Here is a 26,160-nt window from a genome sequence, read left to right as displayed (position 1 = left end):
AAGACAGACCAACAGTCTCTGTGGCCCCTTATTCTGCCCCAGGAAGGGAGGGTGTAGGGAAAGCATGTGAGCTCAGCCATTTTTTGTGGTCCAGTCTCCTAGATTCCCCCTTCCACAGCATTTAACTATCGCAGGATTAAAGATGTCAGAAGATAAATACCTGCCTGTTCCCGTAGTATCTGGACTTATTTTACAGCTTTTTTATATAACATAGCAAGAATTTCTGAAAGATTGATTCCCTTCATGCAAGGCAGCTTCAGTCAAGGCACTTACAGAAATTTCCAACACACAAGCCTTTGAAACAGGCTACACTTGTGGACTTACACACTTTTCAAGAGTAGGTTAGGAGCAAGACTTCCTCTTTGCCATTAAATTTTTTTTTTTTTTTTAATTTGATTAGAGGTATTTCCCAAGACACAGCTGCCCACATAGATTATGCTGGGGAACTCATGTAGGAACAATGCTGGGGAACAATGTAGGAAGTATGCCTATGTCTACAGGGGTACGATATAATAGGCATCTCAGAAACATGGTGGGATGGCTCCTATGACTGGAGTGTTGGAATGGAAGGTTACAGGCTTTTTAGAAAAGACAGGCCTGGCAGGTGGGGAGGGGGAGTTGCCCTTTATGTCAGGGAGAGGCTGGAGAGTATGGAACCAGGTGAGCATGGGGACAGGTGATCAGTTTAACAGAGAGTTTGTGGGTCAGGGTTAAAGGGAATATAGCTATGGGAGACATTACTGTGGGGATCTGTTACAGACCACCTGATCATGGAGAACCTGCAGATGAAGCACTCTATAGACAGATAGGAAAAGCCTCACGCTCACAGGACCTTGTTCTCATGGGTGACTTCAACCACCCCGACATCTGTTGGAAGGACGGTACGGCCCGGCACAAGCAATACAGGAGGTTCCTGGATTGTGTGGAAGACAACTTCCTTCTGCAAGTAACAGAGGAGCCAACAAGGAGAGGTGCTGTGCTTGACCTCATGCTCACCAACAGGGAAGGGCTGGTTAGAAATGTGATGTTCCAGGGCAGCCTTGGATGCAGCGATCACAAGATGGTCGAATTTGAGATCCTCAGGACAGTGAGAAGAGTGTGTAGCAAGCTCACTGCCCTGGACTTCAAAAGAGCAGACTTTGGCCTCTTCAGGAACCTGCTTAGTAAGGTTCCATGGGATACAGCCCTAGAGGGCAAGGGAGCCCAAGACTCTTGGCTGATACTCAAGGATCACCTGCTACAAGCTCAGGAGTGCTGCATCCCAACTAGAAGAAAGTGCAGCAGGAGGGCCAGGAAACCTCCTTGGGTGGATAAGGAGCTCCTGAGGAAAATTCAAATGAAAAAAGAGGCTTATAAAAAGTGGAAGCAAGGACAGGCAGCCTTGGAAGAGTACAGGGGTGTTGTCCGGGAAGCCAGGGACCAGGTTAAGAAAGCTAAGGCCCAGTTAAAATTAAACTTGGCTAGGGATGTTAAGGATAACAGGAAGGGATTCTACAGGTACATAGCAAAAAAAAAAAACAGACTAGCGACAACGTAGGCCCCCTCAGGAAGCTCTCAGGAGAGCTAGCTACAGAGGATTTGGAGAAGGCTGAGGTTCTGAATGACTTCTTTGCCTCGGTCTTCACTGGCAAAGGCTCTGACCACACCACACAAGTCTTGGAAGGTAGATGCAGGGACTATGAGAATGAAGACCTTGGGCCCACTGTAGGAGAGGATCTGGTTTGAGACCATCTTAAGAACCTGAACATGCACAAGTCTGTGGGTCCTGAAGGAGCTGGAGAATGAAATTGCTAAGCTGCTGGCCATCATATTTGAAAAATCATGGCAGTCAGGTGAAGTTCCCAATGACTGGAAAAAGGGAAATATAACCCCCATTTTCAAGAAGGGGACACTGGATGATCCAGGGAATTACAGAGCAGTCAGTCTCACCTCTGTGCCTGGCAAAATCTTGGAGCAGATTCTCCTGGAAGGCATGCTAAGGCACATGAAAAACAACAAGGTGCTTGGTGACAGCCAGCATGGCTTCACTAAGGGGAAATCCTGCCTGACCAATTTGGTGGCCTTCTATGATGGGGCTACAGAACTGATGGACAGGGGTAGAGCAGTTGATGTCATCTACCTGGACAGCGTTCGACACTGTCCCACATGACATCCTTGTCTCTGAATTGGAGAGACATCAATTTGATGGATGGACCACTCTGTGGATAAAGAACTGGCTGGATGGCCGCACACGAAGAGTTGTGGTCAATGGCTCAATGTCCAGCTGGAGACCAGTAACAAGTGGTGTCCCTCAGGGATCAGTGTGGGGACCGGTCTTGTTTAACATCTTCATCACTGACATGGACAGTGGGATTGAGTGCACCCTCAGCAAGTTTGCTGATGACACCAAGCTGTGTGGTTTGGTTGATACGCTGGAGGGAAGGAATGCCATCCAGAGGGACCTTGACATGCTTGTGAGGTGGGCTGATGCCAACCTTATGAAGTTTAACCATGCCAAGTGCAAGGTCCTACACCTGGGTCAGAGCAATCCCAGGCACAGCTACAGGTTGGGCAAAGAAGAGATTCAGAGGAGCCCTGCAGAGAAGGACTTGGGGGTGCTGGTTGATGAGAAAATGAACACGAGCCAGCAGTGTGCGCTTGCAGCCCAGAAAGCCAACTATATCCTGGACTGCATCAAGAGGAGCGCGACCAGCAGGTCAAAGGAGGTGATCCTGCCCCTTTACTCTGCTCTTGTGAGACCTCACCTGGAGTATTGTGTGCAGTTCTGGTGTCCTCAACATAAAAAGGACATGGAACTGTTGGAACAGGTCCAGAGAAGGGCCACGAGGATGATCAGGGGACTGGAGCACCTCCCGTATGAAGATGGGCTGAGAAAGTTGGGGTTGTTCAGCCTGGAGAAGAGAAGGCTGCGTGGAGACCTCATAGCAGCCTTCCAGTATCTGAAGGGGGCCTATAGGGATGCTGGGGAGGTACTCTTCATTAGGGACTGGAGTGATAGGACAAGGGGTAATGGGTTAAAACTTAAACAGGGGAAGTTTAGATTGGATATAAGGAGGAAATTCTTTCCTGTTAGGGTGGTGAGGCACTGGAATAGGTTGCGCAGGGAGGTTGTGAATGCTCCATCCCTGGCAGTGTTCAAGGCCAGGCTGGACAGAGCCTTGGGTGAGATGGTTTAGTGTGAGGTGTCCCTGCTCATGGCAGGGGAGTTGGAACTTGACGATCTTAAGGTCCTTTCCAGCCCTAACTATTCTATGATTCTATGGCCATCTAAAAACTTCTCAGATTGTAAAATACAGTCCTAGAAATGGCTCAGTTCATCCACCCCTAGCTTTGAGATCAAGTAAGGGTGTTACAAAGTCTGTTAACTTACATGAATACTTAAAAAAAAAAAAGTCCACAAAAGAACCCCACACCAGTAAAATACAATGTAATTACCACTTTCAGTAAGGAGAGATGGCAGCAGCACTGACGGAGCCTCAACAACATGGACAAGATGTGGACAGTACTTGATACCTGGGAGGCACTTTGGGAGTCTGCTAGAAATTCCTTTTGACTGAGCCCAAACTCCTGTGCAACTGCCAAAGAAGGAAGACAAAATATTAAGAGCTCTTGAAGGCATTTCCAAGCACTGCCCAGCCACCTCCAGCAAGGGCTCCATCAGTAAGATAACCAACAGGCAAGCAAATACCCAATTTAACTAGGAACCCATCAAACCCCACAAAAAACAAACAAAGAAACCAAAACAAACCAACCAGACAAAATCCACAACACAAATCAGAGCGCCACATACCTTATACTAATACTGACATCTCTTCTTTGGGCAATTAGACCTTTATTTCAATGGAGAATTTTAGACACAGGGAGATTAAGATTTGCCCAGAGTCACAGCAGTGGGAACAGACTTTTGGAATACTATAGTAGGATTCTTTGTAACATCAGGGGAGCATATTTTAAAGAATTTCTAAGTCCTGACCCCACATGGTCAATTCCATTCTCCCTCCTTAATTGCGCACTTAAGGGTCACTTCTGCAAATGTTTGCAGAGGATGGTGTGCTCAAACCTTTCTCAAATGGGTTACCACTAGCATCCTCTCTGTCTTCATTTTTCTGCTCTTGTCTCTTTAGGTAGGATTGTAGTGTTGACCTGAAAAAACAGGCAAAGACTGTGGGATTTACTGCAGGAAAAAAGGCAAGAGGGACCTGAGCTTGAACAAGCAAGCTGAAGGCACATTAAAGTAAGAAAGGTTGCATTAATCATTTAGTTACAAAGTTATCACACACACCCCCTCCTTCCCAGTTTTGTTTAATTTGAATACAATCAAAACCAACATCCATTTGGAAACTGCAAGAGGAAGCAAGTCTGCTTACTGGAATACCTTAAATATAATAGGAGCCAGGGCTCAATGGGTAACTTTCTTCATAACAAAGGGACATCTTTAAATGTGTATTTAAAAGCAAGGAAGACTTTTTACAGCAATACTGTTGAGAGAGACACGAGGAAAACACGCAGTGACAATGGCTTGCATTACAGCCATCTAGAAAGGCCAGCATAATTTCCGATTGCATGCATATCACAGGGCAAAGAAGATAAATTCTCCCCTTCACAAGTACTGGCACATCATCATTTAATAATTACTGTTGCAGTTTCAAGGCTAGACTGCAAAGCTCATACAAGGCACGAGCATATGGGAGAAAATAAATAAATCAATTTCAACTCTTACCAGAACAAGTGACATATTTTCAAACATGCTTGACAGATATTCAGCAAGGGGAAAAAAAAACTAATCCAAAAAACCAACCAAACCAGGAATTTGTCCTAAAGCTCATCTGAAGTAGATTTCTCTTTCCGATTTCCTCATACCAGAAGAAAGAAAACCACAAAGTACCATATCTCTACCCATATTCATACCTGGATCTTGCAAAGAGCACATTGTACACAGACTGCTCCTCTGCTGAAAGTTTTAACTGATGCAACTGTGTGCTACGCTGGGGCAGAGATACCTGAGGTAAAAATACACAGGGTCATATGTATATAGTGCAGAAATCTTACGCAGCATCACAAACACAATTCCACAATTTAACACAGTATCCTGCGTCTCATTACAGGTTTGTTCATTAAAGGTATTTGCATTAATTCAATTATGACACCACATAGATACAGAACTCCAAGTAGCCTAATTAATACTCAAGATAAAAAACTTTATTCTAAATCATCTGATAACAAAAGGCATGAGCAACTAAGTATGGACTGCCACATAACTACCAGAGAGGGATTCACTTATTGCACTGTAAAAATAGTTCCCTATTCAGAATCAGACAGTACACCAAAACTACACCATTTAAAGGCTTACAGATAAACTGAGTAGTAGGTCACTGGTGTAACAGACTATTTGTAGCGTAATGCAGAAAGCCAATGCCCTGGCACAAACCAGATCCATTTAACATGCAGCAGTTTTGATTCTTAGAGATCTAGGCTAGCTCAGAGACCTAGACTAACTTTCCACTTAAGTGGACATTTACTTGCTGCAATTACTTGACATATTCTTGTCTGCATGTGATTTATAACTAAAAGGTCTTTCTGTGTATTTACACATATTTATATAATTTTGTAACTAAAATTATTCTGTGTATTCCTGCTTTCTGGATTAAGCGATTTTAGCACTCCACAGGCATGCACTCCTGTGAAACCAGAGTAGGACAGGAAAACCCACCCATTAACAAATTTACGCATGTAGTAACTAACTGGCTGCTGCAAGGAGAACAATGTCTAGTTGTAGAGGGTGAAGTTCTTACCAACGGCTTGCCAGCTGAATCCAGCTGATACTTAGTTCTCCGTAATAAGAGGCTCCTGGTTAAGAGGCTTAGCCTCTCTCCTCCCTTCTTTGTGTTGTTATCTACCTGGTATTTCCACACTTTGTATTCATCAAAAGGAGAGCAACGTAGAAACCTATGACAGGAAGGAAGTAGACTTCATACCAAGAGAAAGAGCTCTTCAGCTACTCTTGAGTGAGCAGAACAAAATTCTTTGCTATCCAAAACAAACCATTTCCAAATGTAACTGCTAGGAGCAGCAAATAACACTTCTGCTGTAATGGCATTGACACCTTGCTTGCTCAAAAATCTTACCATCACTAACACTGTGAAAGCATTTTTCCAATTATGTACCCGTCACTTCTTCACTCATTACGTCTCAAACATCATCACCAAATGAAGTGTGTATTATGTTGTGGCTTAAGCCCAGCCAGTAACTCGGAACCATGCAGTTGCTTCCTCACTTCCACCCTCTTTCCCCTCCCCCCACCCACCTAATCCCACTGCCTGGTAGGAAGAAAGTTTTTTGCACAAAATTTCTGTTAATATAACTAGTCTCACTACCCCACATCTTAGAAACCTCTCAAACTTAGAACAATTTCAGCACTTCATCAGCAAAGAATTACTGGAATTGGAGCCCTGTCCATGTGTTCACGTGCAGCCAGCTCACCTCAGGAGAGAGTACATGTCCAGTAAGTTGTTCTGTATTGGCGTCCCAGTGACAGCCCATCTGGCACTGGCTCTCAGTTTGCAGACAGCTATAGAAGTTTGAATCTTCGGGTTTTTAATATTGTGAGCTTCATCCAATATAACTCGAGCCCAAGCTACCCTGAGCAGAGGGGAAGAGGGAGATGACTCACTCTGAAAGAAAAAGCAGACTATTTATAACCCAGAGCAATAACCTTGCTAGGCTCTCTAAGCAGCCACAAACAAACCTATTTTTCCAGCAAGAAGCCTTTTCCTAATGTTAGGCAGCAATAATCTTGAGCTCTTACTGTCATGTAAGATATGCTTTCAAAAAAAATCATCTCTTCAAAGCTTCCATGAATGTTCATAAACTGAAGAATATAACATGTTTGCCTGTGCTTGATAACAATTTCTGATCTTTGCTGGTTTTCTTGGTTTTAATATTGTATCACCTCTTTCTTCCCAAGAGGCATTTCAGACTGAACCCAGATCCTGAGTGTGGCAGGTTTCTGGTAGTTTAAAGTGATGTTAGTGCTTCAAGCAGCAAAGAACACAGAACATGTGTCGAGAGTTCCTTCAGCCTCACCTCAAGGTGAAACTCCTAAAATGACTTTTAAGTCATTTCACCTATATTCAATATAGCGTATGTTACTACACAACAGGTTTATTGTTTTTCTGCCCTTCATAGCACTTCCTCTCACCACTTAATTTTTATTGTGCAAACTCAACAGGGGACTCATGGAAAAAAACAAATTCAACCTGCTCACTGTAGAATACATAAGGCATATGCAACACTTCAGAACAAAACATTAAGGCAATTCTCTTATCAGCAGTATGGCTTCTCACCGTCACATCATAGTCCTCTGCAGGGACCTCCCCCTCTTCTTTGCTCGTGGGGACCTCTTTAGAGAGAAGGCTGTAGGTTGTGACAACGACATCATATCCAGAGAGCCTGCATAAAGGGACAGTAGTAATAAGGAGCAAGAACAAATGAGGAATTCATTTTACAAGACAGACAAAAATGCATACTGAAGGTTTAAGAACAACCCAGTTGTACAACAGCTGAAATGTAGAGTTCCACAGAAAACTGAGTTTCATGGCAATCAACAGAAAAGATACACTGTCCCCATTTTATGCGTACCAGAGGTAGGCACAGCAAGCTCAAGAAGACAGTAAAAGCCAGTGGCACAGAATGCACACCACAGGAAAAGAAGCCACTTAGCATCTGGCACCTAGAAATACTGTTCAGCATGGCCTAAAGTGGTATAGAAAATTTTCTGATTTATACATTAAGCTGATAATTTAAAAAAGTACACCCATAAAGCACAAGCATGGAAGAAACTGCCACAGACAATCTCTGCAAGCAAGAGATGTTTTAGAGAATGTACACTTTCTATTTTCCTCTCTCTCTTTCTTATCAGGAACAGCAATAGCCTGCACCAGAAAAACTCAGAATGGGTACAGGCCATAATGGTTTTGCTATATACACCTTGACAGCAGACATCAGCCTGACCTTGTGGATCCTCTACATCAGATTCTTTCATCATTCTACAGCCACCAAATTTCAACTTCAATCTAGACAATCTCTTGCTAAAGTAGCATTATCCTTGGTCACATTTACGGTTTAGCACTTACACCTCAGCATGTTTATCTCTGTTTGGCCCATGGTACAAATAGACCCTCAGTTTGCCAAAGCCCACACGCTTGTCAATCTCTTTCTTCCAGTGATGGATCAAGGATGAAGGACAAATTATTAAAGTGCTGGAGGAAGGGATAACAGTGGAATCTGCAGGGAAATATTGCAGACAGGTTTCAATGTCTTCACATTAGACTACAACAATTAAGAAGATTGGTCCACTTTTCCTGTGACTACAGTCTGTGTAGCAGACATCTCTACAGTTCATTCTTGGGAACTGTTGGTTCCGGGTGGAAAAAACTCTACTTAAAACACTAATGCATCGCCTGTGGTCCAGAGTATCTGTCCACCTCCTTTGGATAAGCTGAAAGGTTAGAATTCAGGAACTAACCCTGATCTCTCCTGAGAATATAGTAGCAAATAAAGTCTTCTTTCCTGACCTAGAAGACTGAGATGTTACTGGTTTGAGCCATACAGGAAAACCAAACACACAGTGAGTAAACTGTGGCAAGATATGAAAAAGTAGTCCAACCAGTTTCAGAAGGATGGAGACACTAACAGGTTGTGAACACAGAAACAATACTCTTTAAAAACTCTCACATCCCTTATCTCTACAGACAAGACAAAAATAATATTATGGGGGGACTGGGTGGAATCAGTCACAGGGAAGTGAGCAGTAACTAATTTAAGTCCCCACAAAAAATATACATGTGTTGAAAAAGCTATGGTTCAGGAAACTGATTAAAAAATGCTTTATATTGTTTGGGGTGTTAATGAGCTGGGAAATCCTACACATCCAAGGGAAGAACAAATGACTGATCAAGAGAAAGGCCTTTCAAGAGAGTGCAGTAAACATGAAGCTCCATAGAATTTTCCTACAGAAGTGAACTGAACACAGGTAATCCTTAACCTATAATACTTCATGATTCAGTGCCATTTGAAATGCCTAAAGTGTGTACTATATGGTGGAAAAAATTCTGTACCATTTTTGGATAGCCATATTTCTAACTTCTCTCTTTTCTCTGTCTTCAGCTGCTTCTGGGCCAGAATGAGAGCAATCATTGTTAGAGTCTTCCCCAGGCCCATGTCATCCGCTAGAAAAAGACACAGAGAAATTGTGATGACCTGCAAAAATGAGTCCCCCTAGCTCAGATCTACAATGAAGTAAATACCGCAACATACTGGAACTCAGGAAATTAAAATATACATACGACATACACAGGGTATCATTTTGGAATGGATTAATAGCAGTAATCAGTCAAAGGGCACATTAAAACAAGCTCTTTCAACATACCGGCAAAATAACTAGTTATTGGTCTCCAAGTAAGTTATGTGCCAAACTGTTTTTGCCATAAATCTGCCTCCCAAAATCCACTTTCCTGTTCAGTGCTTACCCAGAATTCCTCCACATGGCCTCTGACTTTCTCTCCAGAGTAGCCATGCAAGCGCCTGTTTTTGATGCAGAAGCAGTGGAACCTGAGAAGGCAAGACAGAGGAACTGAAGAAAACAACTTGCAGAGTTCAGACCCTTCTGTGTCCTGTACCAAATTATCCAGCTGAACTGTCCTACTACAGTCTTACTAAACGGAGTTTGCCTACGTGTTCCTCTCCCACATGGACAGGGATATCTTAGGAGTTGTTTATCTTGGGTAAGACATGTATGCTGACCTACTGCTATGGTCAGCAGTACTATAGGTCAGCCTTGCTAGTACTTTATACGCAAAACAATCTCTTGCCTCACAGTGCTCCGAGAGCATGTAAAGGTAGCTCATTCAGGTGGAAAATCCACCCAAGCCTACCTTGCTCACAACAGGCATCACTGTCAAGGAGAGGGATCGAGAACACTTCTTTCTCACCGAGTCCAAAACCTACACTGACTCTTAAAACAAAGCACGAAGGACTGCACACTATCATCACGAGACATTAAATGGCCTTCCACAGTACTGGAAACGTCTCAAGACAATGACGCAACACACATACATCACACACCATCTTGCACAGATATGTGCCTTCCAATACCTTGCACATAACCTCAAACTATGGGTTCTCCACCAACTGATAAAAAACTGCTTTTTTGAAGACCAGAACAGACTAACTCTGTAATCTGTTAGGTTGCATGAACTCAATCACCTGCAACACTTTTTTAAAAGACTTTTTATAGCTCAGTGGGACACCTAACTGGAGAAAAGAACAATAAAAAGGTTCTCAGTCTGTTCCTCATTAGAGGCCTGCCTCTGTTCTGCCAGTCATGTACAAATGGTTGTGAGTTGGTTGTTTTGTCTGAAGCACAACTACTCTATTCAAGCACTAAATACTCTGAAGAAAACCACAGCAAGAGGGTAGAACATCAGTGCAATTCTCATAGATGGAAAGTAATTAAAGCATCTCCTGCCAGCACGATGAAAACTGCAAAGTGCTTCAAAGTGCTAAAGGGCAGGATGCTCTAGGATATCACTCAGATGTTGCACCTCATTCATCAGCATAACATCATCCATCCATGCCAATTTACCTTCAATCCAGAGGGATCTTCAGCTACTGTCTGATTTTCTGGACAAGATTCTAAAGATCTGTGAAGATGATTAACAGCTTCACTTATGGCACCGTGTACAGTCCTGATTCGGGCTTCTGTCATTATTCCTCCATACAGATTTTGCATACCAGAGTTCACTGTAAAGATACAGTATTACGCATGAGATGTGTTTACACAGCTAGCTTCCCAAACAGATCTTTCATCTCCAAGATTGACCTCAGTGGCTACAGGTGTCCAGTGGGCAGTACGCAGCTCACAGTAACAGAAGAGGTTTAGTACTCTCACACATATCCACAAGTTGCAGGTTATTTTAGAAATAGTTCTCACCAGTGTTTTCTTTAATCAAAAAGTCTTTCTGTACTTACTTCCAAAACTGTGGCCGTAATATTCACTGGAACCCAAAGCAGCAGCAGCAGAGGGGTGACCGTGTGAGCCTGAAGGGGTCCTTGCTGTAGGATTCTGGAGCGGTAGTGGTGTTACCAACTTTGTACCACCTGGCCTGCCAAATGGGTTAGGCAAAGATTCCTCACAGCAGCTGCTGCTTGTGCTTTTCTCCCCTTCAGAAGAGAGGAATCACAGGTTGGCAAGGTTGCACAATGGACTTCGGAGCCTTCTGTTACAGCTCAGAGAACTGCCTCCCCCCCCCCAATAATCTGCTTGCAAAGTATTATTAAGTGGTCCCATGGATTTACCAGGGTAGCAGGTTATCATATCACTCGAGCCATTGCAACTACTACCAGGCCTTATCTACTGTTAGCCTGCTCCTACATGGCAGGCAATGCAGTTCTGCTCAAGCCTGAATGTGTGATTTATACCGACACTGTTAACTTTGCAACTGTGACCAGGTTAGTGGAAACACAAGGTCAATTCTGTACGCTGTTCCCACAGGGCTTAGATGTTTTTAAGAGGTATTTCTCATCAACGTTTTGGTCAAAAAACCCTTTCAAAATATCCAAGAAGAATAAACAGACCAAGAACTCAGGAGCTTTTATCTCCTTCCTGGAAAAGTCTGTCTTGCTTAAAAAAAGATATGGTACAAGGCATTGGGACTGCTTGCTGTGTGGTGGCCCTTGAGTTACTGCTTCCTTGCTAGAGATCTTCAGTTTCCAGAGTTATCAAAGTATCTTTTCATCAACACAATTGATACTATGATCACAAAGTAACTGTCTTGTTGAGGTGATCATACAGGTCAAAATATCTTTCTTCCACAGATGATTAATACTAGCTAATAGAATTGGGAAATCACTTTATAGGAATGGCATACTGGAAGCTGCTATCTTGTATCTGAAACATTCAGACACAGCAGCCAAAACATGCACAACCAGCATTGTTTCACTCTGCAACAAAGAGGAAGTTAACACTTCACTGGCAAGTTCTCAGAGGGACATCTGCCACAATCATGTAGCCAAAGGTAGAAAAAGAACTAGCCCTGGGTCTTAACTATGGAAGGAAACTCTTCTGGGAAGCCATCACCCTTCAGGGGAAAGGCCTAAGTTGTTCCATTCATCCTCTCCCAGACACACACTTTGCAACTAACACTTCTCACCTTCAGTGAATCTCAACATATAAACTTTATATAGAGCACATGCCAATAACAACTATATTAATAATATATATTAATAATAAGTGTTTTGCAAGGTTCTGGGGGAAAAAAAAAAAAAAAGCATAAATTTAGCCCTAATTTCCAGTAGTACCTGCTAGCGAAACATTAAGAGCACTAAGCGCAGCTTCCAAATCCTGCACTTGCTTTAGTAACCGTTCCCCTTTATCTGGCAGCAGCTGAATGTTCACTGTAGCCAACGTACTCTGCAAAACACAGAAGAATCCAAAAGCTGAGTGTGCTTTCTGCCAACAGAGAACAATCAGGTCAGAATAACAGGTGCAATAAATTACCTTCTTCTGCTTCAGCTGGACTACAAGGTGGTTGTGAAGAGCTTTAGGGTCTTCCACATGATGAGATGCTGCAGCTCCTGGCAAAGATGTCCCCTGTATACTCTTTCCTGATTTTTCTGAAGGAATCTCTCTTGACTGCAAACCCTCAACTGATTTTTCAGGCTTACTTTTACCTAATGAGGAGAAAACAAATTCTACATTATCACTGTCACTACCAGAGACTTCATCAGCAGGCTGTCCCAGTCCTGGCCTGACCTGTGCCTTGGGCAGCAATGCCTCTGCTCCTGCCTTGAGGGCAGCATGTTGCAATGCCAGTTGTGGCACTGCTGGAGAAATCACACCTGTAGACATCAGTTTCATTTCTCCTTTCTTCCAACTAACATATTCTTTCTCTCTGGTTTCTTTATCCCCACAGCTTTTTAAGCTTTTTTCTTGAAGATGCTCCTCCTCTGGAGGTTTGGTGGTTGTGCTTTGCTTTCCAAGACTTGGTGGAAGGGGCTTTGATATCCCGCCTGGCTCTTTCTCCACACACTCTGAAGATTTCTTGGATTCCCTGCCACCACCATCATATTTCTCTTCCTCCAAAAGCGTGTTTTTCCCTTTCAAAGTGTCAGGGAGATCAAGTTTAGGTTCAGACACTGTGCTCTCCTTAAGTTCTGGATCACTCCTGTTTCCCTTGGCCTGCTTCTTCTCAGTTTTCAGCCCTTCTACAGGTTCTTTCTCTATGGAGAAATCAGAGGTTGACTTCTTTTCTTTATGTGACACCAGCACGCTCTCTTTCTCTGCTTTTCCTCCATTTGCTTTACTTCCCTCTCTGTTTCCTTGCTTCATTTGTTTGCAAGATGATGGTTCACAATTCTTGTGTATCACTTTGAAGGGATTTCTGTGCCCACTGGGATTGAAGAGAGCTGCTGTGCTGGGGTGGGATTCTAAGGCTTTTGACACTGTGGTAGCTTTTGGATCCTGCAATATATAAAAGTAAACGCTAACATGCAAATTATTAAATCCTGCTAACTATACGCACAACCTAATCATCTCAAGCAAGACTTTACAAACATCTTCCTTTCTATCATGTTAACAAGATCAGGATAAACATTTTACAAGGAAACCAAAACAGAAATACTGGTTTTCTGCTTTCTTTGCCATTTCCATGTTTTGTAGAACCATTTCGTTGCCATTCTGTGTTTTGCAGGACAAAGTCTCAACAGCATCATCCTCAAAAAAAGAGGACAGCCAAAGATCAAACCCAAAGGGGTTAAGACTGGAGAACACTTCACACAATTGAGGAGTAAGAGAAGTCTCATCTAGAGGACAGCAGGTGATGCACTATTCAGCTAGAAAATACAGTCTCTTCCTCTATGTAGTCTCAGAGGTTATTACAGTATACAGAATGAAAAGTCACGCTGGAATAAGCTGATACTATAATACAGAAGAAACATTCATACCTTCCATGGGATGCTTCCACACCACTTCTTCCCACTCAACTTACTTTTAAGGCATCGGTAAAACAACCTGCTAAAGAATAAAACAAAATTTGAACTGCAGGAGCCAGTAAAGAACTGTAAGTGTTTTTTTTTAAAGTACTTTGCACCAAAACCATCCCAGACAAATCCTCTTGATCTGCACTTTACATTCAGACTTCTCTATAGCAAAAGCCTATAAACACTCACCAAAAGGCTTTTTACAGAAGCATTGTCCTCTGGCTTGGGACCCTAAGAATTTTTAGGGGTTTGGGTCGTTTGGTTTTAATTTTAGCAATAAAAAAAAATCCAACAGCAAAATAGGCAAAAATATTGCCTATGCTCAGAGCCTCAGAAGTGCCCTATGATTTCAAGGTGTAATGAAACAACTGTTCCTTTAGTTACACTACCCAGGCCACCTCATCTTAAAGCACCTCAGGAACAGGAATACTTTGGAACAGGACTGCCAGTTAAATGCAAGAACTTTGTCAGAATTAAAATCGGTGAATTTGATGTAATCGTCACGAATCTTGGATGAACGCAACCACACCAACACGTTCAATTCTGTTAAAAACAAACACATCTGATCACTTATACCACTGAATATAGTTGCTAAAAAAATAGCAAACATTTTGAAACATGCTAAGTGAAGGCCTCAAGGCTCGATGAGCCTATTCAATTTTAGAAGGAAACTGCAAGTCAGCCCCATCAAACAAGTCCAGATGCTCAAACCAGTACAACAAACCCTTGTTTCCACTCAGAAGAACTTACTGGTGTTCATCCGTGTCCTGAACCTGAACCAGGGTCTGCAGCTCCACCACGCAGCCCTCATGGATCAAGCACTGAGACGGAGGAATACTGAAAAGAGGAAAAAGAACGGAGGAAGAATAAAGACAAGAGGCACAGGGAACAGCAGCAGCAAAAAGTTACTCGGGACAAAATACTTGGAGAGTCTTCTCAAGGACTACATAACTAAGAAAGTAAGTTTGCAATGTTAGGAAGAAATTCTTCATTATGAGGGCAATGAGGCACTGGCACAGGTTGCCTAGAGCTGTTGCTACTCCATTCCCTGGCAGTGTTCAAGGCCATGTTGGACGGGGCCTTGAGCACCCTGGTCTAGTGTGAGGTGTCCCTGCCCGTGGCAGGGGGTTGGAAGTAGATGTGCTTTAGGGTCCTTTCCAACACAAACCATTCTGTGATTCGACAGCTACTGACACAGCACCGAACTTCCCGCAGAGCAGCGGTGTGCTGCCGTGTCCCACCCCGTCGCACCGCCCCCCACCAGCACAACAGGGAACAGCCCTCCCGCCCCGCCACGCTGCACCTACGGCGCCGGGAGGACGAAGCCACAGGCCGCGGGGCCCTGCGCGCCGCACACGTAGAAGCTCTTCCCCTTGTTGGGGCCATCGCGGACGCCCGTCTTCAGGAAGCAGAGGGACCCTGCAGGGCGGAGAGCTGGTCAGCGTCAGCGTCAGCGTCAGCCCCCAGCCCCCAGCCCCCAGCCATACGGGCGCCACCCGCTGCCCCTTACCATGCTCCGCGCACGGCACAGCCTCCATCGCCAACCACAACCGCCACAATCAAATCAACCAATCAGACCCAGCCCAACCAGAGCGGGGCGGGGCAAGGGAGGGGCGGACCCAATCCCCCCCTGCGTTGTGAAGTCACCAATCCCATCGCCGCCCCGCCTCCGCGCAGGTCACGCTTTGGAGCGCGGCGGAAAGGGCGTGAAGAGAAAAGCGCGCTACCATTGGGGAGCGCAGGTCGAGAGGGCGTGGCTAAGACTAAGGGGCGTGGCCTTCGCGGTGTTGTCCCCCGGGTTCCCGCTGAAGTCACGTGGAAGTAACCGCAGTATAAACACACACCGCAGGCTATGAGAGGCTGGAAATAGTTTTGCTTTTCTTTTGCGTTGTGTTTAAGATGGGAAATACATGTTTACAAAATGTGTGTATTTCTTACTTACTGCTTTTGTCAGTGACAATTCAAGTGCGATAGCGACTGTGGTAGTAACAGAATTAGGGAAAGGTTGTAATGCATGTACAAAAATATTAACATTTACACTAAGTAAGGGGTCAGAGATATTAACAGGGACAGCCAAATTCAGCCACGGTGTAAACTGGCACAGCTTCAGCTGAATTTGACTCAGTACCTCTGTAAAAAACCAAGCTTCTAACAAAATACTCACAACTTTGTGCTTTTGCACAAGCCTTGGCATTTTTCCTCCTAAACCACATTATTCTGGGGCTACCACTGGCTTCCCCACGTGGACAGGTACTCAGATGTGCTCTTCCTACATTCAGAAATACTCAGGTTTGCTCAGCTTGTTTTGAAGCAGGCCTAGGAAATAAATGGGATGCAGGTAAAATTCTTCCAGCCACCTGATGCAAGTGCACAGATAAGGAGTACCAAGTACTTTGAGCAACAGTGACTGTAATGTTAATGACAGCAATAATGATCTCAGTGCAGGGCATTTTCAATTAAATAACGGGATTTTTTGGTTTCTTTTCTTAGATGAGTGCCCACAGGTGCCAATTTATCCAACGCACTAGAAGCGAAAAGTTCAGGAGTGAGGACCTCGCTATTATTAGTAGTTTCATTCCTGTGTTAGGCAAAGAGCCATTTTACTGGTGCTCAAGTGTTCTTGCTGTAACAGCCTGTTCTTAATCAGCGAACCATGTACTGAATTTTAAGCATGCAGCTGTATCTTACATGGCGATGTAATAGGATTCAGGCTAGTTCATAAAGTCAAGCTGCTTTGTCCAGAGCTGAAATGTTTCCAAGCTGGGAACACAGGCAACAGGGTGTCTATGTACAGTACGGGGGCTCTGCCTCCAGAACAGTTTGCTTCTCTGCCTCCAAGTGCATCACACACAGCCGTAATTTAACAAGTGTACATCCAGTTTTTGCCCAGATGGAAACATCCCGCCCCTGATTTCCAAACCATCTACTGCAAAACCTCAGACACACCACTTCTGGGGAAAGGTGGAGGGGTGGGGGAGAATGGGCACAGAGCAAACAGATGGAAATCCTTGGTCCTTAAGTCTATTTGCTACTGACATCTCCAAGAAATTATCCTATTCATTTATGTCTCTCTCTCTTTGAAATAAGCAGTAGGGCAGGGCTGCAACCCTCACAAAGTAAGGAAGGGGCTAGCCCAAGAAGGCACAGAAACATTCCTCAAGCTAGGCATCCTTGTATGATCCACCTCATCCCTCTTTTCCTAACAAACCTTTTCACCTCTGCAGCCTGTTTAGTTGCCAGCAGCTTGACTGTTGCAGTTTCCCTTCTTTGGCAAGCAGGGCTGATCAACCCTCTCACAAAGGCCTAGCAAGGTCATGTCTGTACAGTGCTCACGAACATGCAAAGTGCAATATAAGTGCCAAATGTTCCTATTTTAGAGATTCATGAATATTCCAAGAAATAGATGCACTGAAGTACCTATAGCTTAAACACTACATTCCCTCACGATTGAAAAAAAAAAAAAAAAAAACCAAAGCAAAAAACCCTCATAGAACTTCTGTCTCTGGAAAAGATGAATGCTGGATATGAAGTGGTAATACATTATTTGTATTCTGTCAAGCTTATCACAGCCATAGAGTGCCCTTTTAGTAAAAGCAAAACCAGAGAAGTGAAGTTCTCAGGGAAACTAAGAACTCTGCATTGATGATTTCCTCAAATACCATCTCTGCGGTATTTCTAGCACAAGTCTGCTCCCACCTACTACATCTAAAGCAGCTGCTGTCACATAAGGCAGAGGCAACACATAGTACACTTTCAGATCTAGTGTTCTGATGAACAGCCAGAGATATGCGCTAGCAAGGGTAAGAAACACCGTAACTTGCATGAGCTCTCTGAAAAGTTCAGGTTTTGCCCTTAATAAAGGCCATGCTGCTCATTTGGGAGTCTGTGACAGTAAGGCATAGTATCCAATGAACAAGCTCCCTATCAGAGCACTACAGCTATCGAGTATAAACTGATTACCTTGGGGTACAGAAAAGGATCTATGTAATAATGAATTAAGCACTGCACATACATTTCCATTTTTCATTCCTAAAGCTTTGGCCGATAATGGACCCAAGATTCAACAGACTAATGATCAGGTCGATAAAATCAAACTCTGCATTCCTACACACTGCGTGATACATTTAAGACATGGCACAAGAGTCAATAGCACCCTAAACAGTAAACAAACACTGCTGTAAAATGCTGATGCAAGTACCAGAATTGTTCAAGTGTTGAGAAAACACTGAAAAACATCCTGAGAAGATACCCTGGTTCTGTTGAAACACCAACAGCTGTAGTAGGTCCCACTTAGTGGTTTCTTTCAGGTTTCATACGCCAGTGCTCCTGTCAAATAGTCCCTTCATCGATGCTCTGCAACTTAAGTCTCTGGCTAGCATGGGGCCGGACGCCACGCCGTGTGTTCACAGTGCTTCCTGGCAGAGTCCGGGCAGGGAACAGAGCTCCTGGTAAAGCATCTTCCCCAAACAAGCTGATCTTCACATCAGCTTCAATAGCTCTTGCTAAACTGGATGCGTAACTGTCCAGGGATTTATGGACTTCAGCTTTTACATGAAGAACAGAATTCTTTGCAGATTCTGGGGGAAAAAAAAAAAACAAACAAGCAAACAATATATCAGAAAACAAAGAGGATCAACATGGCTGTGCAATTGCTTGAAGACTGTTAATCCTTTTGTCAAAGTATCATCACGCCCTCTGAAAATACTTTACATGTACAATACTTTACATATGATTCCAGCAACTTTGCTAGCACAGAATCAAGTAAGTTAACTAAACATAAGTGAATTGGTTCATCTTATTTTAGCCCAGATCTGCTGAGAAACACACTCAAAAGTAAGTGAAGTAAAAAAAAGGTAAATGAAAGTGGAATTATATTCAGACCATTTAAAGTCTGTAGATGGAAGAATTTCAAGTCTGTGAATGACAAAGTTCAGAGGAGGCAACAAATGAGAAACATCTGGATAATGGAATCAAAGTATGAGGACAAGAAAATGTATTCCTTGGGAAATGCAGAACCAGATGCAACAAACACCAGATGAGTGGAGTTGCAGAGAAGATTCTGCTGTGCAACATAAATGATACGTATGCAGGGAATGCCAGTTTCTAACTTTTGTCCTTGTCGCTTGTTGAGAACTGGAAGAGACTAATCTTACTTTCTGTTGTACCTGCATGAATGGTCAGGTCTGCCACGTAAACAGTGGTCAAATGTAATTAAAAGTTTCTGGGAGGCTTCCTGAGCACATTATATAGTTGATAATGAGCATTTCCATACTTACCCCTAAACCCACCTTTAATTTGCTCTACTTCATCTTCAAACGTCACTGAACTCCTCCTTCGAGGAGGACAGACACAGTGTGAGGCTTGAGTGCTATCTGAGCTATAATCTTCAAGAAGCATTGTCTCTGTTCCTGAAACAAAGCAAGAGTTCTCAAGCAAAACAGAGTAATGCTGGGATACAATATTTATGTGGTGGCAAAAACCTTCCTGTTAATAGCAGCTCCTTCAAAAGATGTCTAAACCCAGCATTTGCGAGTAAATTTCAGCTTGAAATAAACACTGCACAAAAAAAAATGAGGTCACTCGAACTATTTGGAAATCTTTTATCATTAGCTATCTAAAACCTCAAGCAGTTCCTCTAAATGTTCAGCTGAAGAGCTTATAATGTCAATAGGACAGCCAACAAAGGTGCAACCTTACCTTCAGAAAATGAAAGATAAAGATGAGGGCAACTTCCCCCTGATGAAGACAAGAGACTAACACTGGCTACCTGTGAGGCAAACAACCATAGCTGCCAAATGTCAGGCTTGTCATCAGACCTGGATGGAAATCTGAATGGGAGAATTTTTCTGTTCAATTCAGTCTGTATCTAAAAGCCTGTTTTTACTTTCCTGAAGTATATTTTAATGGGGAAAAAAATCTCTTGCTGGTTGGGAATGATTTTTGTCTAATGAGTTGTCTTTTTTTTCCAGTTGAGGAGTTTTTTGGCTTTTTTAATTTCATCACCCTACATTTGTTTTGCACCTTTCCAATATAAAATAGTGTTTACAAGTACAAGGAAATTAATCTTGCCATCTCTGCAATGCTTCTACACAAAGGGCAAGACTGCAGCTCAGACTTCCCTTGCAATGCTGGTCTCTGGTGTGTACAGGAGAAGCGAAACAAGCACTATGGGGAGATGCCAGGACAGTGCTGGGTGAGCAGTCCTCAGGGAAGTCCATTTACTCCTCTGATGTGACAACAGGCCTAGGACAAAAAGCTTTCACAACTTTTAGAACTCTTCCAGAAGGTGGCTTCCCATCTCTCTTCACCCACTTGACTGCTTTTGATCCCCAAACGTATTTTTTGCACAAAGGAGGTGTTCCAGTACCCATAGTACAGAAAGTGAAAGACATAACTGGGGGTGTACCTCTAGACAACATACTGCTCCATAAGTCTGCTCTTTGCTGACAATTCACTGCGATATAGCAAAGCGATAAACTCTAGTGTTATGTCACTTCTACCTCCAGCAAACAAAAATGAGCTGCTGCCCTAATACACAATCCCAGATAAGCTAACAGCCTCCTCTGCTGTTCCGTGGATCAGCTGGATTTAAGGCTATCTGCTGAAAACAGCAGACTCTTACAGATCTTCAAGCGTACCGGATCCTCCTTAGCAATATTGTGTGCACTGGAAGGGTGGCACTAGGAAGAAAGATACTTTTTCTCATGGAACAGAATTCTAGTGCGTTTTTTTTCAAATGCACTACTTGAATACACTTTTTTCAAATGAGGGTAGTGAAGAAACTAGCCTCTTGTTCTTACAGGGTGGATCATTGTCCTTTGAGTAATAGAACTTAAGGCAGCATTTACAGCAATTAAAACTTGGGTCTCACATCACGTTTTGTGTATAGCTGGGACTACTTGGATTCTTGTCCTCTACTACTTCATCTCTTTTTCACAACATGAAAAGCTCAGCTTAAGTTTACCAGAGCAGATGAAGACACAGGCCACGGGATCAGGTACTGCAGCAGGCAGCACTGAAGAGGGACTAAGACTTCTTTCTGCTCTTTAGTTCCTCACAGTATAGGCATCCAGTGAAACAGTATTTCACAGTGGATCACTGCATTGACAATCCCTGGCTCTGGAATGTAGTTGCACTTCTAACAGCACTCAGTGTGTATTTAGTTTGCTCATTTGTTTAAACTGTTCAGTACCATTCCTCAAAAGATGATAACACAACATCCTCTTAACTGAGACAGGTTTACCAGGATGCTATTCTCCTTTATATACATCTGCAGAATACCTACAATAGGCATAAAACTACCAATGTAGAACAACTACCAAAATAAATCCCAGCTCCATAGACTTCCTTTACAAAAGTAAGAAACAAACCTCTAGCACCAAGCGAATGTTAGATAGTCACCCTCTGGTGTCTCTAGAGCAGTGCAGTTAAGGAGAGGTAGCTGATTTAACTACCAGAAAAATCTAGCTACAGTTCTGGATAGAAAATTACCAGCAGAACTTTCCCCTTTCCCAAACCACCTTCAGTTGAGAGTTCTTAAGTAGTAACAAAATCATAAGCTGACATCACCCAACGTGTTTATGTTTACATTGCAGGATGACCAAGACATGGTCTCTCACAAACTAAGAAACAGAGAAGCACATTCTCTACAGCACTTTGTTGCTCTGTTCCCCATGGGTACAGGGAAAGTCCCTGAAGAACAATCAAACCTAAAGGAGAAGAGCATGAAAACAGCAGTCCTGCTCCCAAGACACATTATCAGGAAGGGTCATCATTCCTTAAACTAAACAGTATTTTGCAAGTAAATATATTGAGAGCAAGGAAGGAAAAAAGCAACTGCAGCAGTTTTGTTGTAACAGCTGGAACAGATGCTTCATGTCATCCATCCACCAAGAGACACCTGTGTGTTTAAATACAGACTGTCCTAGAGAGTTCTGCCAAGGTACAAGTGCAATCTTCTGCTCAAGAGAGCAAGACACTTTTAGTTACCTGAATCCTGTGAGCAGCTGAAACCTGTGTCTCCTGTGCTGCTGCTGTTTCCTAATGGCCGCCCACCTGCCATGAGGGCAGTGAGATGAGGAGATAGCCCCAAATCTGCAAGAGAGACTTGTTCTTGTTATACAGTGAATGTTTAAGGTGTCTGCTGTAGTAAAAACCTCTTCTAGTAATGCCCTCTCTACTGCCTTATTTGTTATATCACATAAAACTTACCTTGCTCATCCAGAGTGCACAGCATCTGGATTTCCCAACTCAGAAATCCAGTCAGTAGCTTTCAAGTATCCTTGTAGTCTTCCCATATGGCAAGTCTCCTTTTCTACATGCACGATCTCCCACCAGCTCCTTTTGCAGTCACATGTTTTATCAGCCAGACAGGCTGAACAGGGAGCATATGCACTTAGAGAAATGGGGATATTTACCATACACCTTCTAGTCAGAGAATAACCTGGCAGCCATCAGCAGCTGTGACAGGCCATTAGAGTGGCAGGAAGCTCATGAGCAAGGCCAGGGCACTGAGATGCCTGGCTTCTTTCAAATCCCCAAAACAAAAAGGGAGGAGATTCCAGGATTCTTATAGTGGTGCTGTCTTTGGATCCCACTTCAAGATTTTGTTGTGGGTTTGGTTGTGGGTTGTTTGGTTTGTTATTTTTACCCTATCAGCTTTCAGCTAACACACCTGATAAACTTGAAGCTGTCAACTTCTTATTGCTTGGAAAAAGAAAGAAATTTCCCATTTTTAAACACCACCCCCCCTCCCCACCCCAGTTCCCAATGTATTCATCCATAGCATCTCCTGGATACAGATTTGCCAAAGCACCTGCAGCTTGTGATGTGGTTGCAGCTGCAAAGCTTTCATTTAGCTGGGAGCCTCTCCCAGGTTGCAGAAAAGACAACAGAGCCTTGGTGCTCTCCTCTTCCTTCTGTATTTTAGATCTTCCTTCCCAATTAAGTAACTGCAGAAGCATGAGGATGTCCTATTTTTGGAAGCTCCTGAACAGGACCATGGAAATGATTAAAAAATCAGAATGCTGTTGCATTGCTATTTTAAAAACAGTAAACTGACCAACTGAAGCTCTCAGCCTCTAGCTTGGGTAGACATCAAATAGTTTTACTCTTTTACATAGTTTTACTTTGTTTATGATCTTTTCTTCACAACCATTAAGCCTAAAAACTGAATTTACAGAAATAGTTGCACCAGTGAAACTGTAGTAGATCTCAAACAGTTGTAGCATAATGCCAGGAACTGAAGAACAAGTGCTGCAAAATATGTTATTGTAGTGCTCAAATCTGGGTAACACAAAATGATAGACATATGAGAAGAAACGTTTGAGAAGAAAATAAACTGGTTTTATCACCACTATGTTTTCTCTGGCAGAGAAAACTTTAGTAGGAAAAAGAGGTTATTTCCCACAAAAAAAGAGAAATTCTCCTTTCAAGTGTCCACAACAACCTGAACAAAAGACTGCTGAAACCTCCAGAAACATCCCACTGTTTACAGAGCCCAGAAACATGCCAGGCACACACAGACATTAAGTCTTAATCTTACTGGTATTAAGGAAGAGTGTCTTTTGTGGCCATGCATCTTACCTGTGATCCTGTTGGAAATGCACACGCAGACATTAAGTCTTATTCTTACTGCTTTTAAGGAAGAGTGTCTTTTGTGGCCATGCATCTTACCTGTGATCCTGTTGGAAATGCTGAATAACCTTGATGTTCTGTGCCGCTGAACAAAGGTCTCACGATAATACCGATCCCCAAAACACATTCCTAGTAGTTCTTTGCGTACTGTTTTGTTCCACAGTCCATAAATTAGAGGATGGCAAATGGCACTGGAAAAGGACAACCATGTAGCTAATGTCTCCAAGGCAGGGGAAATACTATTCTTTCCCCAAAGTGCTTCTGATGTAATTACTACCATGTAAGGCCCCCATGTAATCACAAAAGCACCGATGACAACCAAGATGGTTATGAAAGCTTTGCATTGGTTGGCTGAGTAGACAACCCCTTGGAAAGTATTCCTTCTGCTGCCTGAAGAGGATGTGGAAGTGTTGGAGTTCTTCCTCCCATTCCTCTGGGAGTCCTCCTCCACAATGATGACACTACCACAGTGGATTTTGCGGGCCTTAATCCTTGCCACTCGGAATATGAATCCATAGCAGATCATCATGACCATGAAAGGCAGCAATGCGCACCAGATCTGCCAGAAGGCAGTGTATCCAGCCTCTTTATGCCAGGCTGCCACACACATCCACTTGAACTGGTCAAACTCCAAAGATGACCAACCGAAAAGTGGAGGGAGGCAGCCAATAAGGGAATGTAGCCACACATACACAAGAGCTACCACTGCTCTGTTGCCTGTTATCTTCATTGGGTAAATCATTGGGTACAGGACAGCATAGTACCTGATGGACAAGAAAAGAAAGAGTCAATGGAAGCACAAAAGATGTACAATAAAAAAGGACATATTTTAATGATGTTGATATCTAGCTCTCCTTTCTCCAAACCCTGAAGTGAGTTCAGGGAGCCTGTTTAAAAAAATAATTACATGCAAAAATACATATCATTGCAGTCAAGACTGTAAAACTTGGCTGAAGGCACACATGAAGCTATTAAATCTGTCCCTACATGTGAGTGCATGAGGGTATAATCTGGACTTTTAAAGTCATTATTTCTTGTTTCTCAAGTAGTATGTTATTATACAATCAATAGCTTTAAAAACCTCTAAAGGCATGTGTGCATTCTGCATTATTGATGACACCACTTTCTTCTGTTCTGCATCAAAATTTCCCACGGGGCTGAAGGAAAAAGGACTCCACAGCAGTACGCAGCATTATCCACTGATATGAACACCCTATGGAATGATGAGGCAACTCGTTACAATTCATCAGAAAAGGAGTGCTTACCGGTCTACAGCTATGAGTCCAAGAGTAAGCATGCTGGCTGAGCTGATCAGCATGTAGAGCAGTGCTGAGAAATTGCACCAAACAACTCCGAAGATCCATTCTCGCCTGATGGAGCTGGTGACAACAAAAGGTAGCACCAGTACAGAGAGCAGAAAGTTGGAGAGGGTCAGGCTGAATACAAACTTGTTGCTCAACGTGAGAAGGTAAGACTTCCGATACAGGGTGATGACAATCACCAGGTTGCCCAAGCAGATGAAAATAGCAATGACGATTATAGCAATGGACTCGGTGACTCTGACTGCCCCGTCTTCCTGCGAGGTGAGATTCCTCAGGCCCTTCACATTGCTGAGGGAAGAATTGCTGCTCATGGTCAGAGTATGCAGAGTTGGATCAGCCAAGACATGCTGAGCAGCTAGAAGCAGCACAACGCTCAGAAACATTCAGTCAAGACTTCTTCAAATTCTCTCCAAAGACTGGAGGCCCTTTTGCCTGTGTTAATTAAATTTACCTGTAGAATGCAGGAAACCATTTTAGATGGGAAAGTGAAGGGGAAGAAAATTGCTTATGGGTACACCAAAGAGGTCAGTGACAGTACCAAGCCTAGAACATGGAAGAAGCTGTCTGAAAGACAAGAAGTGGGGGGACAAAGAAGAAAATCAGCACATTTTACTTTAAAATTTTCCAAGTATCTTACTTGTTTCTAAACCATACTTACTAGTTGCGCATCTCATTCAGCCCCTTCATCTCGGCTGTGAAGAAACAGGAATGTCACTGTCAGTCTTTGATTCGCACTTTAAAATAAGTAACTTTTGTTTGGTTGGGTTTTGTTTTGTTTGTGGTTTGTTTGTGTTTTTTTGTTTTTAATTCTGCCTGTTTATCCTGCTTGTTACCTTGTATTTTGCCTATGCAGCATTTGCTGGTGGTCTGTGGATACTCAGCTAATCATATCCTGCTGACTCTTTCTTAACAGTTGCTATATAACATTCAAAAACTCAGGGACCATTGTACGCAGTCTCCTAACATCACTTCTCCATGTTTATAATCACCTTAGCTACAGTGGTGATTCTGTTTTACTGACAGTACCAAAGGACTGGGGAAACTGCTTTTCTGTACATGAAGACATTTTTCTGTACATATTCTTTACAATGAGGGTGGTGAAATACTGGCACAGGCTGCCCAGAGAGGTGGCGGGTACACCACCCCTGGAGACATTCAAGGCCAG

At 43.1% G+C, this 26,160-nt stretch overlaps 2 protein-coding genes across 7 annotated transcripts in view; both read right to left on the bottom strand.

The window, feature by feature from the left end:
• The window catches only part of TTF2 (transcription termination factor 2), a 21,579-nt gene extending 5,238 nt beyond the window's left edge, over positions 1 to 16,341 (bottom strand). For 3 of the 4 annotated variants that reach the window (XR_009743476.1, XR_009743477.1, XM_061453867.1), the window contains exons 1-17: positions 16,202 to 16,341; positions 15,345 to 15,456; positions 14,788 to 14,874; positions 14,002 to 14,068; positions 12,557 to 13,519; positions 12,358 to 12,469; positions 11,029 to 11,220; positions 10,643 to 10,800; positions 9,528 to 9,609; positions 9,117 to 9,227; positions 8,133 to 8,283; positions 7,344 to 7,449; positions 6,481 to 6,671; positions 5,793 to 5,946; positions 4,909 to 5,000; positions 4,061 to 4,143; positions 3,436 to 3,575 (exon numbers count right to left, since the gene is read on the bottom strand). Coding sequence is in view for 2 of the 4 variants with exons in the window: in XM_061453867.1 (XP_061309851.1) it covers positions 3,436 to 3,575; positions 4,061 to 4,143; positions 4,909 to 5,000; positions 5,793 to 5,946; positions 6,481 to 6,671; positions 7,344 to 7,449; positions 8,133 to 8,283; positions 9,117 to 9,227; positions 9,528 to 9,609; positions 10,643 to 10,800; positions 11,029 to 11,220; positions 12,358 to 12,469; positions 12,557 to 13,519; positions 14,002 to 14,068; positions 14,788 to 14,874; positions 15,345 to 15,456; positions 16,202 to 16,250 (2,850 nt within the window). In the remaining 2 variants the exon portion in view is untranslated. Of the gene's footprint in view, positions 1 to 3,435; positions 3,576 to 4,060; positions 4,144 to 4,908; positions 5,001 to 5,792; positions 5,947 to 6,480; positions 6,672 to 7,343; positions 7,450 to 8,132; positions 8,284 to 9,116; positions 9,228 to 9,527; positions 9,610 to 10,642; positions 10,801 to 11,028; positions 11,221 to 12,357; positions 12,470 to 12,556; positions 13,520 to 14,001; positions 14,069 to 14,787; positions 14,875 to 15,344; positions 15,457 to 15,547; positions 15,663 to 16,201 lie in introns of those variants that run through there. The other variant, XM_061453868.1, reaches the window with a different exon arrangement.
• Positions 15,899 to 26,160, bottom strand: GPR161 (G protein-coupled receptor 161). Of its 3 annotated transcripts, none has more exons than XM_061453870.1 (6): positions 24,939 to 26,160; positions 23,713 to 24,437; positions 22,027 to 22,131; positions 19,314 to 19,445; positions 18,310 to 18,614; positions 15,899 to 16,353 (listed from the first exon to the last, which is right to left on the bottom strand). In XM_061453870.1, exons 1-5 carry the CDS (start codon positions 25,376 to 25,378, stop codon positions 18,367 to 18,369), a joined length of 1,650 nt encoding a protein of 549 aa, XP_061309854.1. In that variant the 5' UTR covers positions 25,379 to 26,160; the 3' UTR covers positions 15,899 to 16,353; positions 18,310 to 18,366. The 3 variants fall into 3 exon arrangements, with proteins under 3 accessions (XP_061309854.1, XP_061309853.1, XP_061309855.1); XM_061453869.1 differs by having other exon boundaries at positions 18,287 to 18,614; positions 24,939 to 26,159; XM_061453871.1 differs by having other exon boundaries at positions 18,287 to 18,614; positions 19,326 to 19,445; positions 24,939 to 26,157.

The sequence above is a fragment of the Pezoporus flaviventris genome, unplaced genomic scaffold, assembly GCF_033815535.1.
Source record: "Pezoporus flaviventris isolate CSIRO_AGI_PZ_B2104156 unplaced genomic scaffold, CSIRO_AGI_Pfla_v1 ptg000015l, whole genome shotgun sequence".
NCBI lineage: Eukaryota > Metazoa > Chordata > Aves > Psittaciformes > Psittacidae > Pezoporus > Pezoporus flaviventris.
Note: the sequence above shows the minus strand (reverse complement) of the source record. Positions and strands in the feature narration are given on the sequence as shown.

Excerpts from the sequence above, each read along its gene's own strand:
- GPR161 (XM_061453870.1), bottom strand. The coding sequence starts at position 25,378 with ATGTTTCTGAGCGTTGTGCTGCTTCTAGCTGCTCAGCATGTCTTGGCT. Across the intron at positions 24,438-24,938 it reads GGACTCATAGCTGTAGACCG|GTACTATGCTGTCCTGTACC; the intron begins GTAAGCACTCCT and ends CTTGTCCATCAG. Across the intron at positions 19,446-22,026 it reads CAGCTGCTCACAGGATTCAG|GAACAGAGACAATGCTTCTT; the intron begins GTAACTAAAAGT and ends GCTTTGTTTCAG.